This window comes from Populus euphratica, unplaced genomic scaffold (assembly GCF_000495115.2).
Source record: "Populus euphratica unplaced genomic scaffold, PopEup_1.0 scaffold253.1, whole genome shotgun sequence".
In the NCBI taxonomy this organism is placed as follows: Eukaryota; Viridiplantae; Streptophyta; class Magnoliopsida; order Malpighiales; family Salicaceae; genus Populus; species Populus euphratica.
In genome coordinates, this window is record NW_011500133.1 from 144840 (window position 1) to 164347 (window position 19508).

At 32.1% G+C, this 19508-nt stretch overlaps 2 protein-coding genes across 2 annotated transcripts; one reads left to right on the plus strand and one right to left on the minus strand.

Annotated features, from left to right (window-relative positions):
• Positions 1-402: 402 nt before the first annotated feature.
• KNATM (KNOX meinox protein) lies at positions 403-6641 on the plus strand. The gene is made up of 4 exons (XM_011005456.1): positions 403-875; positions 1635-1742; positions 5408-5567; positions 6368-6641. Exons 1-4 carry the CDS (start codon positions 732-734, stop codon positions 6382-6384), a joined length of 429 nt encoding a protein of 142 aa, XP_011003758.1. The 5' UTR covers positions 403-731; the 3' UTR covers positions 6385-6641.
• A 4921-nt stretch (positions 6642-11562) lies between these two features.
• On the minus strand, positions 11563-15852 carry LOC105110421 (dihydropyrimidine dehydrogenase [NADP(+)]-like). The gene is made up of 7 exons (XM_011005455.1): positions 15334-15852; positions 14213-14476; positions 13948-14118; positions 13349-13461; positions 13078-13264; positions 11814-11923; positions 11563-11721 (listed from the first exon to the last, which is right to left on the minus strand). The coding sequence occupies exons 1-7, from the start codon at positions 15601-15603 to the stop codon at positions 11565-11567; spliced, it is 1272 nt and encodes a 423-aa protein (XP_011003757.1). The 5' UTR covers positions 15604-15852; the 3' UTR covers positions 11563-11564.
• Positions 15853-19508: the final 3656 nt, after the last annotated feature.

Genomic DNA, 19508 nt, shown 5'->3' on the forward strand with positions numbered 1-19508 from the left:
TAATAAGAAATTTAAATTAGTTAGTTACTATCATTATATATATATTACATAAAAAATAGTACACTTTTCCTAAATGTATTTTAGCGTTTTAATATACTATAATACTCTCTGTTTGAGAGAGAGGGAGAGAGAGAGATATAGAAGAGTACGTGGGTGGCCCAATATCTGTTACTCTTTACCAAGCTTTCTTGCTAGAGCTTCATGTGTTCTAACTATTCACTGCCTAGAATGTGTAGTAAGCAGATGTTGAGCTGTCAATTCTCCTAGGGAAGTTGAACAGTTCCAAAACATTCTTTGCTCATATGTGAACAAAACTATACAGATAATAAAAAGAGTCCTTTCATTACACTAAAACAGTAACGAATTTGGATGTTCTGCTAGAAAAAGTGGGAGAATGAGCAGTACAAAGGAGAAAGATAAAGACGAGGAAGGCACTGGCTGCTTATGCAGAAAATGTACTATCAAAGCTCCCATTATTCGAGAAACTCTTGAACTGTAACTTTCACACATGTAAAAAGGCAGATGAGATTAAGCAAAAAAGTCCAGTGTTCTCTGACTGATACCTTTGCATGCATGGGTCAATCCAAAAAATGGGAGCAACAGTCCTGATGCTTCCCTTGTTTTACCGCTAATAGTTGGAAGTGGGCTTCATAAATTTGAACAGATGTGGTAAACAGATAAAATTATTAGTTTGCGCCAAAGGGTTTGAAGTCCTATATTTTGGAGGAAAAATGGAGAGTAGCAGCATGAACAATACTGTTGGGAAAGATGATGATCTCTTAGTTGACACTGCAGAAGCTGAGGCTCTCAAGAAGAGAATCTCTAGCCATCCTTTGTATGGACTTTTGGTCCAAACTCACATCGACTGTTTGAAGGTTCTCTCTCTCTCTCTCTCTCTCTCTCTCTCGTGTGCACTGTGTGATGTAAAATTATATCAGAAGCATTAAGAGGTTAATTCAAATTTGTTTGTGAAATTATTTTTTTCTCAGCACATGTAACTCAACTTTTGCCTCATTAATTTCAACTATATTTATGGCAGTGTTACCAAACTTTATTTAATTTGATCATGATCTTGAGGTATCAAAATCATGTTAATGTGCGTATCAGATTATGTTTTTCCTTCTACATTTTTATGGGGTTGTCAAGAGTGCAATGCTAAGTGGCTAAGATAGCACCAACCAACACTTTAGAACATTACACTTGGTCAGCAAAACACAAACGGGAAAATTCTACAACATGATCTTGAGCTTCATGATCCATTTTTTTGTACTGATGAAAATTCCAAAACATGGTAGAGTGATGCTAGCAAGTTTCAAGAGTTTGAAGTTGAAGCACGTATACAAGATTCATCAAATTGTGCAGATATGAATAGCAAATAAAATAATATATATAATGTCCCCATTTATTGATGAGGATTCAGAATCCTACACTTATCACTAATTTTCAGAGGCTGCATTTTCTTTTCAAGTTCTGTTCCAAAGATCACAGTGATCAGATTCCATGAATTAATGCATAGGACTCATGCATATGCATGAATGAAAGCAATACATGTCATTTTTTCTTAATTTTTTCGATAATGAAATCAAAGATTTGAATACGATTTGCATTGTTTCTTCTTGCTTTTGACATATCAGGTTGGTACCGGTGGTGATGTTGACCGAATCCTTAGGGTGAGGCCGACTTTATCCTGTCAATTTCCCAATCCAAGCTCCCTCAGTCAGCCAGAACTAGACAGTTTCATGGTAATAAACTCTAGCCCTCTCTCTCTGTCTCTCTCTCTCTCCCTCACACACACACACACACACACACACACACACACACATCGACACACAGACATAGACACACAGATCTGTATTTCCTTTAAAAGACAGACAGCAAAGAACTAGGGTAACGTTCTAGAAAATAAATGCAGTCCCTTGCTGTGTGTAGCTTAGTCACATTCTTCCTTATAATAAGTCATTAGTCAAATCCAACATGGTATGACTAGACTACTTGCTTGAATCACATCACAAGCTTTAAAAGATCATTTTGAAAAGACGAGACTGAGTTTTTTTAATGAAAATAATAAGACAAGACTAGATTCTGTCTATTTTAGTCTGTTCTAGTTTACAGACAATGATATCTTGAAGTTGAGACTGTCCTAACACTGCGTATGGCAGCCAAATCGATCTCGTGTAATCATTGAAGGGATACGCTTTTTCTTGTCTTTGAACTAAACCGTGAAAAAAAAAATCTTAAATTAGTCTTCTTAGAATGAACTTGGGTGATGATCGGTAACAGAGAAAACAATGAAATGAAAATGAAAAATTATATTCTAATTTTATAGATATTGAATTGATAGGAGCTAAAGAACAATTGAAATGAAGAGTGAGAATGAAAAATCAAATTAAATATAGTCTAATTGTTATAGAGGGATGAGAATATTACTGTGAATGAAATTTGTTTAAAGAATAATATATTATTTAAAATTTATTGTATATTTACTATGGGATAACATTTATTTTTTAAAGTATTTTAATAGATTAAAATAGTATTTTTATATTAAAACAATTAAAAAAACATATTTTTAAACAAAACATTGTTCGCAAATCCAAACATCATTTACCTCATCTTTACCATTACTATCATCATTGAAAATGGTGATAATATTTTTTAATATATTATTATTATTATTTTTCTTTCATTCCTCCACAACATTACTACATCATCACTCTTTAATATATATATATATATATATATATATATATATATATATCTCGTTATTACTCAAATATTAATACTTCCTTATCATCTCCACCACAGTTAACACAGCCATTACAATCAACTTTAATATTTTTATTATTATCATTATTAATAAAATTATTTTTTAATCATTATTCTTTTTCATCTTAAAAATAAATTTTAAATTTTATTATGATTCTTTGTTACTATTCTAAATATGGGATTAAAATTAAAATGTCATTAATTCCAAATCCTTCATTCAAGGGCACCTTAGTATATGTTTGATTATATTGTCGGGAATGCTTATAGTTGAAAAAAACTTGGAATTGATTCCGGACAATCATAAAAATAAAAAATAAAAACAATATGATTTTTTTTACCCAAATATATTTTAAGAAACACATTAAAAATCATCCAGATTACGATATCAAATAGCATATTATCTTAAACCGTATCTTAATTTCAAATTTAATAAATGTTAGTTAATTGAATAAATTAAATATGAAGATAAAGATGTCTTTTATTACACTACATAGTCTTTCTTCCTTTTTAAATTTTAAATCTTTGGCGGAAAATGTATTAGTGTGTGTTTGTATTTGAGTTTAAGATTATTTTTTTCAATTAAAATTAGTTTTGAACTAAACAAAAAATGGTTTTCAAAATGAGTATTTCTTTTCGTGGTTCAGACTATTTTAAAAATTATTTTAGCAGGAAAATGCGTTAAATTAAAAAAAAATTATGTGTTATTTAATGATTTTGTTATGTTGATGTGAATAAATTTTTTAAAAAAATTATAAATAAATATTATTTTAATATATTTTTAATTAAAAATACTTTTACAAAAACTCTCTATCATTGCATTACCAAACAAATATAAAGAGTTTATTTAGAAGTGTGGTAATTAACTTATATTTTTAAAAGTATATTTACCTTAAAAATACATTAAATCAATATTAATTTTTTTATTTTTAATAATTTTGATATCTTGATATCAAAAATAAAAAAATTATTTTAATTTATTAAACAAAAACACTTTTTAGAAATGCTTTAATTTTTATTCTATTAGGTGCCTCAGACTTCCAATTAGACATGATTTTATAGAAGATTTGACAACTCATGAGTTAAAATATAACAAAATTCACTACTCGCCTTATAAGTAATCTTTATTCGTAAGCACATAACATTTCATAAACTTTTGACTCGCTAATGTATTCTTATGTTTTAAATTAACTATTTTACTTAATAAAATAGTAGTGAGTCTAGTGACCCGATACCAAAGTTTTAACCATTATCTCAACCAAAAAAAAAATCTCATTTATAAAAGACTCTCCTCCCTTCATAGCTAAAAATGTTTAATTAGTAGATTAAATTGAAGGACAAATTTGTGAATTTATAGGTTTAATTGATTTTTTTTTATAGTAATCAAAGAAATATTATTGGGATTCCAAGCCATTAATAAAATGACAAACCAAAAAATATAAAAAAAATTAAAGTATACATACTGAAATTGCTGTCTTAAATTATTAATGACATCCAACTCAAATTTATATTTTATTATATCTATATGAAAGATTAAATAATTAATAATTCAAAAGAAAATCATGATACTTTAAATTTTTTAAGTTTCTTTTCTTCCCATTTCGTATTAGTAAAATTCTCTTTGAAAGAAAGCATAAGTCATCTTCAATCTCTATTCATTAAGTACTTTTGCACTTTTCTATGCTATATTTTGTATACCAATCAGGCTCTTTTTGTATTCTTGATCATTAATTTTGTTTTGTATGTCTAGGATGGTTTGTCTAAATATAGATGAATATTTTTGTAATATAACGTTTGTCTAACTTGTAAATATGTAAAAAAATAAAAAAAAAAAAAGACATTGTCATTTTATTTTCAATTCATTGAAAAACTAATGAACATATTATGCCAAACTATCGTCTATTTCATTCTTACGAAATAATATTCATATAAGGAAGACATTCAGTATTCAGTGTGTATGTGTGTGGCCATATATATATATAGAGAGAGGGAGAGAGGGAGAGAGAGAGAAAGCTAAGAATTTCCTTTAAATCATTGCTCCGATTTAATTAAAATGAAAAATGATATTATATATTATGGAATGTGTTATTTTATATATAAAAAATATTGTAATTTTTTTATATAATTTATTCTGTATAATATATAATATATTATTATATTATTATATGTAACCTAGTCATTTATTATATAACTAGGTCAACATACATATGATAATGTAAAATATGCTATACATAAATCTATACAGAAATTATAATATTTTCATATAATATAATGAATTTCATAATATCATACAAATTAAGTAGAACTTTTCAATTGATCAGCTGATGAGGCAGCATGTGTTTTTTTGGTTAGTTCTTGCTTTTATACAATTGCACATAACGATATGGTATGATATAAGAATTTATTTTTGTTTTCACCGAATAATTTAAGCATTTGGATTTACTAACTAATCATTTTCTAGCGCAGTAGGGCTTCTATAACTTCGTGCTTAGGATCAGTTCAAATTCTGGTTACTCCTCTTAAAGATAAGCTTAATTATTACTGGCCCACAGCTAATATATTTTGGATTAGGCGATCAATTTGATAAGATATACTTCTGAACCTGGTTTAATGGTCTTGATCATCATAATGTTGAGGCAATATGCAGGAAGCATACTGCTTTGCACTGAGCAAGTTGAAAGAAGCAATGGAGGAACCCCAGCAAGAAACAGTAGCTTTCATCAACAGCATGCACTTACAGCTTAAAGAGCTCTCAAGAACCCATTCCAAGAGTACTGCTGAACATTCCACTCCCACTACATCTTCCGGTGAGCTACTTTACACGTTCCATTATTGTCTCTGTTATGTTGCCAAGCTAGCTATGAATGATAGCTCAAGGGTTTTATCAGTACAAAAATGTCTTAAAAAATCTATTGTAAGTAAAAATGTGACAGATGATAAATGATTAACGTTTAATTCTGAAATTTGTAGTGAATAATCAATCAGTTAACATGGAAAAATAATAATTAATTTGGCATATAAAACTTATTTTGTTTGAATAGTATTGCATGCTCTTGTTAAGTAAATCATGTTTTCTAACTTCCATTTTAAAATAGTTGGTGTCTATTCAAGGGTTTTTTTAAGGGAGTAAAGAGGTGAGGAAGTGTTGTGTACATTGATAATGTCTAGATAAATATTATTTGTCTAACATCCTTAATTCTTATTTTAAAAAAAAATAAAATGGTTGAGGGTGAGCTTAGTCCACCCCAACAAACCCTACTCCGAGCCTATCATACCAAATCTCCCTACCCTATTTGGCCATGAACCTTGCCACCTTGCCCTTAATATATGCCATGAAGCTTATTTGTGGGCTTGTGTCTATGCAGCTCCACCTACAAGAAAGATTTAATCTTTAAAAGAAAAGGTTAGTGAATAAAGTCTTCATATCTGCAGCTAGCTGAGGCCAAATGGGGATCCGTATCCCATCTTCCATTTAATTCTGCAATGGCCGAGCTAAGCACTACATAAGCTGTTGTGATGCTGTGATATTGATGCTCAAAGAAAGTTTAAACTTGCATTGACAATAACTACTAAGTAGTGTTTTATCTCTGGACATATTCTTCTGCAGGAGAAAGAATTGGCTAGAGCAAAATGGACCAAAGAATGAACGGAGAGCAGGATTATTTCTTTCTGGTGAAATTAGAAATGACTAGCTAGTCATGGTGTGCCCATTGAGTTTTAAATAAGTGCTTATTGTAAGCCGTTCTCTTCGTGACTTGCATGTTAGAACAACATATTAGTTATTATAAGTGTAAAACATGTCAAATATCCTAAACCAGTGGAAATCATGTGCCATTATGTGTTTCTGCATATGCTATTTTCATTCTGTCTTTAATTCCTTCATGTGTTTGGTCTCCGGCAAGAGGTGCAGATGCTTGAGCAGCATCCCCTTGGAGGAATGGGAGTGAATGATGGAATCTACATAAACAAACCCAGCTATTTGTTTTGAACCTATTAATAAATCGCTGTTTTCAATGAATAAAAAAGATACAGTAACCATAACAATGCTGCTAATGCTATACCAATTCATTGAATTGGAGGGGAAGAACACAATTTTCTGTTAGGATTGTTGCCATTAACATCCAGTAATTATAGAGTATTTGCAGCCTATTCTAAAAAAAAAATATCATTATCACAAAGCTATAATGATAGGTGAGTATTATCAAACAAGTTCTACCAACTATCGATAAAATGATACAACTTATATGTTGCTATCATTAGTGTCATAATTTATGACCAAGTTGTCTTGCCATTATTGCCTATAAATAGACATCAAGAAAGCAACACAAAGTAAGTATGTGTAGAACCAAAGATGTAAGAAATATAAAAGAGAGTGGGCTGCCAAGAACAGCAAGCAGTGGCTGCCATTCCACCACTGTAAAGAGAGAGAGTGTGAAGAGAAGAAGATAGAATAGAAGAAGAAAGTGGTTGCAATGGTTGCTGCCATAGCAGAAACTGCAAGTGCAGCAATGAGAGATGAGAGTTGAGTAGAGTAGATGTGATCCTCCTCCTCCATGTATTTGTATTGTATTATTTCTCTATCTCTAATAATAGAAACATCTCCCGTGAATGTAGGCAGTTTGCCGAATCACGTTAAATATTATGTCAGTGTACTTTCAATGACTAAATATCATAACATCATCAGTTGGAATCCTTAATAATTGGTATCAGAGCATATGGTTTAAAATGGTGTTTGATTTTTGCTCAAAAATAAAAGTTGTCAAAATTGTGTTTTGACCATACCACCATGTAAAGGAGAAAGAGACAAGTACACTAGTGAAAATCAGACGTTGAATATGGCCACACATACCATCACGCGCCAACGAGGCGTCTGGCCATGCGCACAAACATGGCCCACGCGACTTCTTCGCCCGGATGGGCTGACTCGACCCAGATACTAAGTGACTCGACCCACGTGATTGACCCAAATAAGGATGACATCATCATGATATAATCATGGCGTTAACATGCACAGTTGGCATGTCATGCCATCACCAAGTCAACAATATAAGACCCACACACCATGTCATCAGTCGTGGGCCGAGCCAAGCCGCGAGCTAAAGGATAGGATCCAGGTAGCTAATCTTATGTGCAACCGGATTTAAGATTGAGTCTGGGTCGTTGATTAGGCCATAATTATTTTGATCAAATCTTAGTTGTCTGAAATGCGATTTGGATGATTTCAAACTTGTTTCCAGTTAATTTAATCATTCTGGATGCAATGGTATGGTCCAGTCATTGAGATTTGGACCAAAAATGATGGTGGTGAATTACTAGGAGAGATTGCCCAATCAAGAGACATCTGAAGGTCTTCATAGTGATCGATGGAGATGAAAAAGAAGAAATCACACATGTTTGCCCAATTACATGTGTTGAACTGCTAAATAGGGAGATTTTTTAGTTTTCTTGAGGGAAGAAAAAATTAAAACACTTTGGACACCCGATCATGTGAACCATTAAAGGTGTAGAGTGGAAATTAATGAAAACCAATCTTGACAAATCCAAGCACTGATAGTCTCGCTAGATGTTGAAAAATTAGGTATAAAATCAAAATATTCCAGATCACTTGTAAAGAAAAGTCGCAATAAAGCTAGGAAATGGTTATGTATACGGAAAAACAGTACGATGGATAGATGTGGCCTAAGAAGTTCTAGCTAGGAGATTGGGTTTTAAATGGGACCGGTGTGACCCCTCCAATCTTTCTTGAAAACTTGCTTCGTTTAAGGATTATCCATACGTTATTATTTTTGTATATGTAACAGTTTGTAATAAAACTGTTGAAGACTAGCAGGATGACGACACAAAGAAACAGTTGGGTTTCATATGTTCAAGGATCTGATGGAGTGGTGATTTCTCAAAAAAAGATAGATTCGGTAACTGTAATTTCTTGAGGGGATAATGGATGAAGACCCTGATAATAGTGAAATACAGCAAAAGGATAAAAATTGGCACCCTATTTTGACTTAGATAGGTGTTGTGACAGGATAAGCTACTATCAAACATAAAAGTAAAGAATAGAGAGAAATCTGGAGAATAAAAATTACACAAGAGCATACAGAGATTGTATAGGAGTACTTGTAGGATCCAACGAGATACTGTAATAAGACAACATGTAAAAGGAGAAGAAGAGTTCTTAGATGAAGCTTAGAGCAGAGACTGTGTAAAAAGTTGTACAATAAGAAGTCTCTTATGCTCTTGATAAAGGTAACAAGTGAGGACCTTTCCAATGCATGTAAAGATGAAAAAATAAGCTATTGCAAAAGCGTCTAATTGAGGCGGTGCGACTACCTATGATGAAAGGCGAAGACACCAAAGAAAGTTGGTGTAGGTGGAGTTATCAAGTGCCATAATGAAAGGAACAAAAACTCCAAACATAGGAAATAAGATGGAAGATTGCAATGAGAGTACCGTAACTCTCTCTTTCTATATGATTAATAATGGTAATCTCTCCTAAGTCCACATGGTGATAGAGAATCTTGGAGCCACTAGAGTCATCCCTGATAAAGGAGGATAAGACCGCTCCACAACGAGCAGAGACACCTTAAACAGAAGGTGTGAGGGTCACCATATGAGCCCAAGCACAAACAACAGCATGACGAAGAGCAGAGACACCTTAGAGGAAGGTGTGTAGGCCATGATATGAGCCCAAGTACAAACTGCTGCATTACAACGAGTTGAGACACCTTAGAGAAAGATATGTGGGCCATGATATGAGCTCAAGTACAAACCACTGCATGAAAACAAGCAGAGCCACCTTAGATAAGTGTGTGGTTCATGATATGAGCCTAAGTACAAACCGTCTCATGACGATAGGCGGGGACACCTCAGATAGAAGGTGTAAAAACCATGATATAAGTCCAAGATTAGATCGTTTCTTGACGACAGACGGAGACACCTCAGACAGAAGGTGTGAGAAACATGATATAAGCTCAGGATCAGACTGTCTCATGACGACAAGTGGAGACACCTCTTATAAAAGGTGTGAGGGTCATAATATAAGCCCAAGATCAGACAACCCCATAATAATAGGCGATGACACCTTACAGAAGGTGTGAGGGTCATGATAGGACCCCAATTACAGAACTCCCCAAGCTGATGTGATGGCTAGATATGAGTGGACAGATGAATAACTAATGGAATGGCTATGATAAGTATGGAGACAAATACAGGATTAACTTTATGGATATTACTCATATGTTAAAGATTAACGAGTTAGAAGACATTTGACTTGGACAATAAGTGGATGACTTGTAGAGCATTAAGATACAACTGCTATGTAGGAGCAGAGGGCATGCGTAGGTTTCTAGAACAAGTTAACTCTTGTTAAAGTGGTGGGCTTGGTAATGACATTATAATACTTAGAGTATAAAGATAAATATGGATCAACCTTTCATGGGTTGTCCCAATGGTTAAAGTTAGAGAGCTACCTAGACTTTTAAGACTAAGAGCGGGAGACCCATGGAGAAGTAAGGTGTGGTTTCTAGGATGAAACATAGAGCAGACGCAACTCTTAGATGAGTAGACTTTTAGAAGAGTGGTAAGCTTGTGATTATATTGAAATACCCAAATAATAACTATTGCACTTTGAAATAAAAATTTTCATTTAAGGAAGTGTTGTAAGTCTTGGTGTAAGGCTTGATAAGTCATTCCATACCGAGCATAGTTGATACGCTCGAAGGGGAATGTTGTGTCCCAGAAACAAGCGTTAACACTTTTCAGATGTGATGTGACAGACCATCTGACTGAAGCAATCCTTTAGAGTGAGCAAAAAGGTGCTTGGGTGACTCTGGTGATTGAAAGATTTGGCGAATACTTGTAAACTTGGTCAAATATGCTCTCAGAATGATAAGGTTAGATGAGTTGTAAAATGCAAACATGTGCTAAAAAAGCAAGATAACAATTACCCACATGAATGGCAAAAGGGGTGATTGTTAGGATTATTGCCATTAATATGCAGCAATCATAGAGCATTTACAGCCTACTCTAAAGAAGAGAGATGTCATTATCAAAAGGCTACTATCAAACAAATTGCACCAACCATTGATAAAATTATGCAACCTATGTGCTGTCACCATTAGTGCCATAATTTATGGCCAAGTTATCTTGCCATTATTGTATATAAATAGGCATCAAGAGAGCAACACAAAGTGAGTGTGTAAAACCAAAGATGTGAGAAATATAGGAGAGGGTGAGCTGCCAAGGACAGCAAGTAGTGGCTACCATTACAGCACTGCAAAGAGAGTGTGAGGAGAATTAGAGAGGAGAAGAAGAGAGTGGTTGTGCAGCAATATGAAATGGGAGTTTAGTAGAGTGGATATAATCATACTCCTCTATGTATTTATATTGTATTCTTTCTTTATCTCTAATAATATGAACATCTCCCATGATGTAGATAGTTTGTCAAACTACGTTAAATATTGTGTCAATGTACTTAGTTTCCAATAAATAAATATAAGAACATCAACTGTTAGAATTCCCAACATCTTCTTATACCAAAAAAAAAAAATACAAGATTTTCGGTGCTGATATATTTTTCCTTACTGTTTGACAATGAATCCTTGCTGTATGCTCCACATGGTCATGCAAGAGTGAACAAATATACGGTGGTACTGTACAATTTTCACTATCTTTGCTGCCAGTCAAAAAACTGTTTCCAGCAGTTGGACGCATACTTAATAAACTCACTCTGGTCGATGGGCTAACCTGGCAAATCCCATTTATTTTTTATCAAACAACTGAGAGACTTGCTACAGGTTTTCAAAAAATTAGTTGGAAACCATGCTCTCAGCCTCCTTAACAAAACCATCTCCAGTCCAATCCTTGTCAGACTGCAAACCTTTCTTGATAGCTTTCCTCTGTTGCATGGCTTCTTGTTGCCGGCGCACCAAATCCATGTGCGTTGTGAAATATTCAAGAGATGCACTGGAAAGACAAATAGAAAAGGAAGAAGATTTAGCTAAACTGCAGGCAACTTTTTGTAGCTTGCGACTTTAGATATCTTCGATAAGAATTACCCTCTGAAATCTTCTATTGATGAGAAGTTGTGCATTTTCATGAAATCCTTCAGCTCTTCACAGAGTTTCTTCACAAGGCCATATCCATGCATCATAACCCCAGTGCAGACCTGTAGTCGAACATCAATGGTCTTAAATATTAGCATAAAGTACAGAAATCTAAAACAGTTATGCAGTAGAAGTAAAAGATGGCTTTTAAAAAAATTCAAAACAAAGGCAAATTATGGTTCTCTCTCTTTTATTCAGGAAGAAGAAAACAGCAGAGTAACCACAAGTCTTACCAAACACAAACAGAAAATTATAAATTCTGGAGGCAAGGAGTGATATTTTAGTAGTTGTTCCAACCTCATACCTGCCGACAGACAGATTCTGTGTGGAAATCACAGTCTCTATAAACGATAAGGTTTTAGCTATATGACATCAGAAATTCAGAGAAGCAATTCCCATAGCTCACGGTATGAATGCTTTGACCCAGGATCAAGTAATAAAATTGTTCACCTACCATGCGAATGAAGTAAAGTGCCCTGCTTCTTGAATTGAACAAATTGAAATGAGGCCTTGAATAAGCAGAGGAAAAGGCTATCAGGAGGTGGAGCGAGTTTTTAAACATTCTCCTTCAAGCGACAAGTCTAATCAATTTAATCGAAATCTGGTTATGAATAGGTGACTTATACTCCTCTTTCAAGGATCCCCTCCAGTTTTTCCTGGGCCTTATATAAACAAACCCAAATACATCCTCAAACATTGATCAGAACAAATTGTTTTCAAATTCCTTGTGAAAGAGATGTAATCAGAAGCCATTGTCATTGACTTCTACTTACGGGATCACACCATGGATCAATAAGCTCAGTATTGAATTTTTCACGTTGAGTTAAAAGTGTGTTAAACTTTACAGAATATTAAGCTTGGGTTACAAAGGCATTTGCTGGTTTGTCACACCTTAAATTCACTAATAACCAAAAAGAACTTGCTCCAAACTATTCTGATTTTTTTTTTTAATAATCAGCTGTTCTTTTTTTCTTTCTTTTTTTTACAGTCTTTATGTTTTCCTCCAGCAAATAGTAGTAGCATGACAGTAAAATCCACCTAGTGTTGACCCCGAGCAGTCTAAAAATAAATATCAGCATCAGAGTAGATTTACCAACTACAAGGATATCAGCAATCTTATGGTTAAGCAGGCAACCGATTTTTATCAGGTACATGTAAATGTCTTGAGACGGTAAGAACATGATAAACAAAATGCAAAACAATTATTTTTGCCTACCTGAACTGTATTTGCTCCGAGAAGAATAAACTCAGCAGCATCACCACCAGTCTCAACACCTCCAATACCAGAAAGTGAGTATTGGGCCAAATCAAATTCTGATTTCATCATTTTAGCAATACTCATTACTTTCTCTAGTGCAATAGGATGGACTGCTTTGGAAGAGTAACCCCCAGGAGTTGAATATCTGACAACAATATTTAAGCACCAAGGTGTTACTTAAGGAATAATAATTGATAGGAAATATTGCCTTCCATCAGCTAATACAAACCCTTCAACACAAGGCTCTGGCCGTAAGGTTTTCAGATTTATTCCCATAACACTCATGATGGTATTAATAGCAGACACTCCCTCGCATCCGGATAGTAATGCCACCCTAGCTGGCTGTACAACAAGATCAGAAAAAAGTCATGAGTAAAAAATGTAACTGAAATATTACTGCGTAATGCACAATACTATGAAAAACAGCAGCAGAAAATAGATCGACGAGATCAAACGATGTATGCTATTCAATCATATAAGTGTTGTTAAGCCAGACATATGAGAAGAATGAAATTGCATTTCTGTACCACATATACTCAAAGGAAATGATGTTTTAAGTATTTTTTAGAATCATAAGTGTTGTTGAGCCAGACATATGAGAAGAATGAAATTGCATTTCTGTACACCACATATACTCAAAGGGAAAGATGTTTTAAGTATTTTTTCAGATTAGATTTCTAATGCTAAGCAAGTAAATAACAATTGCATTTCTTGTAAATAAACACCATGTATAAAAAACAAACAAATTTCTATCCTTAGTCAATATTTCTTAACTACATGATAAATCAAGCTAAAATTGCATGTTTAGTAACGAAGGAAGAAAATGACCTGTTTTATGTCAGTGATGTTAGGAGTCATCTTTGCCCATACTGGGACTGTGGCTTTTGCATTAATCCATCCACAAACCTCTTCCAATAGCGCACAATCTTGGCCAACTGCAGCGCCCATTTTACGCTCAGGCATTCCATGAGGACATGAGAAATTGATTTCTAAGGCATCCTAGGAAACATTTTCAGGAATATTAGATGACAGCAAGCATCCAACTTAAAAAAAAGATCGCAAAAGTAAGAAATTGGTGATGACTAAATCTTACAATTCCAGTTTGCTCTACTCGGTCAATAAGTTCCTCCCATGCAGCTTTGTTATACTCCTCCATGATTGAAGCAATGAGAATCCTATCAGGATATTCTTCTTTTAATTGCTTAAATTCTTTCAACATTGTTTCAAGAGGTCGGTCACTTATGAGTTCTATATTCTCCCAACCAATAATTTGCCCCTTGGCTGAGCCATTTGCACCTGCTCGTAGCTGAGCATACCGAGGAGTTACATTTACAACTTTCGCTGCATCTAGTGACACCTAGCAAATTAAGAATTGAAGATCATTTTTTTATGAATAGATACAATAGCTGTAGCATGGAAGGATGCCAATAAGCTTCAGATAAATTGAAAAGAAAGACTCCTCCAATAGAACATAGAAACTATGTCCTCTAGGCACTTCATTCATATGATATGGTCAACAATGAGGCAAGTAAATATGCTGGTCAAAATTGATTATTGCAAATAGTATTCCTTGTAAGAACCTAGAATTTCTGGCATCAAGTTACCGAGCATTCCTCAAAAGTAATCATCAAAGCACACAATCCCCCTCAAATACTTCAATACCTATACTTCAACAATACTACTGTACTTCAACAATACTACTGTATCCTGATCAACATCTTGCATAAGCAAGCCTAATTATTCCTAAGAAAAGCTTTCACTTTTTCCACCATGTCAATTCGGATACTATGAATGAAAGTTCTATTTTAACAGGCAGGGCAATCAATACCAGCGAGGAAAAGGAAGAGACCATGGCGATCAATCACTAAAATCATTGATATCTCATTTTTGCATAAAATAATCACAATCCACCAGAACAAAAGAGTCCAGAATCTGACGTAAGAAATAATCAACAAGATCATCAAAATATGAACCATCCAATCCTCACTAGATTAACCCAGAACTCAACTGTAACACCTGTATCTTAAACATCAGCATTGATATGATCCCACTTCCATCATCACTCGACCATCCCCCAGAAAAAATATATGTGTGTATATATATATATGATCAAGAGAACATCCACATAGCATGACTCTATTTCATTTCTTTCCTCTTCAACAAAACAAAATATATGTGAGGGGGAGAGAGAGAGGGAGAGAGAGTGAAACTCACAGTTTTGGCAATGACAGCACCCCAACCTTCATCAAAGGCCCTCTTCATGACAGTATAGTTGGTACCAGGTGGACCCGACCCAATAACAAAGGGGTTAGGCATTTGCAACCCATTTACAGTGACGCTCAAATCAGGCTCTCCCTGACCCTGAGAACCCACCATCCTCAAGAACCCAACTTTACTCCTTCCACGTCGTGTTATCAAACTCGGCCGAGTAAACTCGGTCACAGAATTCCTCCTTCTGATGTGGGTCAAACTCAAAGAAGCCATAACTATCAATCAATCAAGAAAGAAAGAAAGAAGTCACAGAATTGTTTCCAGCTCTTGAATGTTTATGTAATGGAGATAGAGGCATGGGAAACAGTTTGATTGAATCTGAGTTAATAATATTCAGTATGGGATAGGAAAGAACGTGGATTTAGAGGAATCGATTACACGTCTTGTAGGAAGTCGTCCCTGTTTTTTGTTTTCGTTGGTTTTGTTTTGAATACTCTACTACTAGACATTGTCTGTGGGCATAATTTTTTTCCTTTTTCTACATAAAAGCTACGTAATGTTTTGCGTCTCTTGTCTAGAAGAACTGAAAAGTATCAATATTTGACCTTGGCGACATGTTCCCCGCGATAAACACAAATTAATAATCATGTATTGTTCTGTAGTTCTAAAATTACTGGTTGTGTTAAAAGACTAGAGGAGCATACTTTCAGGTCCTCTAATGTAGTCCAGAAAATGCTCTACAGCACCACACTTTTGAAATGAGTACGAAATCAGTCGAGGATGAAGCAGCTACTTTGGATTTTTTTATTTCCAATTCTTTTTACTTCCTCCTACAAAACCAGGAGGTAAAGAGGTAAAAAGATAAATGTTTATTTTCTGAAAAATTATTTTTTAAATTTTTATATATTTGTTTGTTATTAATAAAGATGATCAATGAAAAACATTTTTCTATTAACGAGAAACACTTTCCAGTTAATAGAAAACATTTTCTGATCAACGAAAAATATTTTCTGGTCAATGAAAAATATTTTTCAGTCTAAAACAAATTTGGCTTGATTTTCAGGAAAGTATTTTTCTTTTTTGCTGTGTTTATTTTCTGGAAAATGATTTCCGAAAAAACACTTTCCAAATTTTCTTGTGTTTGTTTGCTGTTAGAAAAGTTGGTAAACAAAAAATACTTTTCAATCAAAGGAAAATTTAACTTAGTTTTCAGGAAAATGTTTTCCTGAAAAATTTAGAAAGAAAACATTTTCCGGAAGTTGTGAAAAGTTTAGAAATGTCATTATTTGCTAATTATATCAAACCAGTTCATTTTCCATAACACTACCAAATATCAAAAAATAATTTACTTTTTAGGAATTCATTTTTCTTGAAATTCACTTTTTCAAAATTCATTTTCTCCAGAATTTACCTTTCAAAAAAAATAACTTTTCTGCAAACAAGCGGAGGCTCAAAACAAAAATAATTTCAGTATATAAAATAAAAATATTTTGATTTAATGAATAAATAAATAAAATCCTAATATCACGAGGATTGTCCTCTATCCATACTTTGAGTTTGAAAAAAAGCAAAAGGATGTTAGTCTTATATGACCGATCAAGGTACAATACTTAGCACGTTGCGTGATTGGAATGTAATTATAGTAGTTTTTTAAATATTTTTATTTAAAAATATATTAAAATTATATTTTTTGTTTTTAAAAATATATTTTCGATATTAACATATTAAAATGATATAAAAATATTAAAAAATATTAATTAAAAATGATTTTAAATTTTTAAAAAAATATTTTTAAAATACTAAAATATCCCAAAAAAATAATATTCAATGGTGTCAATCCACCTCTGTCTCAAGCTAAACCTGGGCTAATTTTATGGGTAGTAGCTCTTTTCTCACGAGGAGCTTTGCATGCACTAGCCCCAAACCTAGTTTGAGAAGACCACACGTCGGCCCATGCTTAGATCATTTTTAAAGATAACTTTATTGATAATGTAATAACAATATTATTTTTTATTTAAAAATATATTAAAATAATATATTTTATATTTTTAAAATTTATTTTGATATCAACATATCAAAACGATCTAAAAAAATAAAAAGTAAAAAATAAAAATAAACAAAAAATTTTATTTTTTTAAAGTGTTTTTCAATAACAAAAAAAAGATCTAAGAATGACTATAAACTAGATTAATGGTCAAAACTGTCTCGTAGGATAGATCAATTTTTTTAATATAAAAAAATATTTAAGATTTACTAACATGTTTTCTAATAAAAAAATATTTATCAACTTAAAGTATAATGCATATTGGATAATATCAATTTTCAATATTGATATAGTGACATGTTAGATAATATTTTTTAAAATATTGAGATGATGATACATTAGATTGACTTAGCTTAATCTATTAAATTTGCAACATGAGTCAAGAGATTATGATAACCCTATAAAAAATAAATTAAAATAAATATGAATATCAATTTTTAATTAACTTAATATTAAATGATGAAATTAAAAAAATATATTAAAATATAAAAAGAAAAATAAACTACCTAAGTCAACTCAGATTAACCTATTAAACCAGCGATTTATATTATGAAATCAGGATAATTCCATAGAAAGCAATGAAAAAAAATTACAAATTCCAATCTCCAACTAATGTAATATTTAAGAATGAAATCAGAAAAAAAAAATCAATTAAAAAAACACAGAAAAACAACCAAATTCAACTTGAACTAACTTGTTAAACTCGTCACTTGGATCATGAAACTAAGATAACTTTTTTAAAAATAAAATGTAACAGATCTAATGTTAAAGGTTGAAATTGAAAGGGAGAAAAACCTAAATCCCTCAAAACAAATAACTTCATAAAAAGTAAATTAAAGAAAATAACAAAGTCTAGTTCCTAAACAACATAATATTAAGAATGACATCAAAAGAAAAGAAAAATTGAGTTGTTGGACGGTGATATATTGTGTGTGTGTGTGTGTGTGTGTTCAATTAAAAACCGTCCCAAAAAAAATCAAATCAATTTATGTCAACCTTTAAAATCTGTAATCCAAATAATGAGATTTGCACAATCAAATAGAAAGTAAATAAAAACAATATAGAGCCCAATTAAAAAAAATCTAAATTAAAATTAAACAAAATTAGTTATAATTATGAGATTCAAATAACCTCATAAAAAGTAAATTATAAAAATTATAAAACTCAATTTCAAACTAACTCAATGTTTAATAAAAAAAATAGAAAAAAACTCAAACTAACATGTTAAACTCACAACATAGATTATGAAATAAGGATAAATTTATAGAAAATGAATAAAGTTTCTTTTTTTAAGTCTCACTTCTAAAAATCTAAAATTTAAATTAAGAAAAAAAAGCTAAATTAATAAAACCAGTAAAATCTAATAGAAAAATAAAAAAAAATTACAAGGCATAATTTCCAAAAATAACCTAACATTAAATAACCAAATTAAAAAAATAACATAAAAAATAGGTTGTTGAGCATAAAACAAAAAAAAAACACTAGTATTGATATAGTGTTGTTTTAGCTACAATGATTTAGTGCCACAAGTATTTTGTTAATATTCAGAAGTTGTATTTTTGTTAATATTCACATTATTAAATATGCATAGTTCATTGAATAAAAAAGTAAATATTTATATAAATAAGTAATGAATACTTGGAAAAAGTAAATATTTATATTTTATATATAAAATTTTGATTCATTACCCATGTATTATTATGTATAGCGTAAAGTTTAGATTGAATTTTATATCAATTTTAACACTATTAATGCACTATTTATTATTCATCAAATAAAATAATTATTAAAAAAATCCATTTATTTGAATTGGTTCAATCAATATTTATAAAGTTCATGTTAAATTGATGATTAGTACTTAAAAGTGTACTTTTTATCAAGGTTTTATGTCATCATTTTGCACTTGAAGTATCAATAACTCCTTAACTAAAGTATGTTTTATAATAACATATCTAATAATATAAGATACCTTTAATTTATGGCAAATGTTCATTTTAAATGCAGGCCTATCACATAAATGAAAGGATTGATTGATGAATTTAAGAACTGAAATTGAAAAGACAAAGAGATGGCCAAACTTAGAAAAGAGATGTCGATGCAATCGAAACCGGAACACTGTTCGGTAATTCGATCA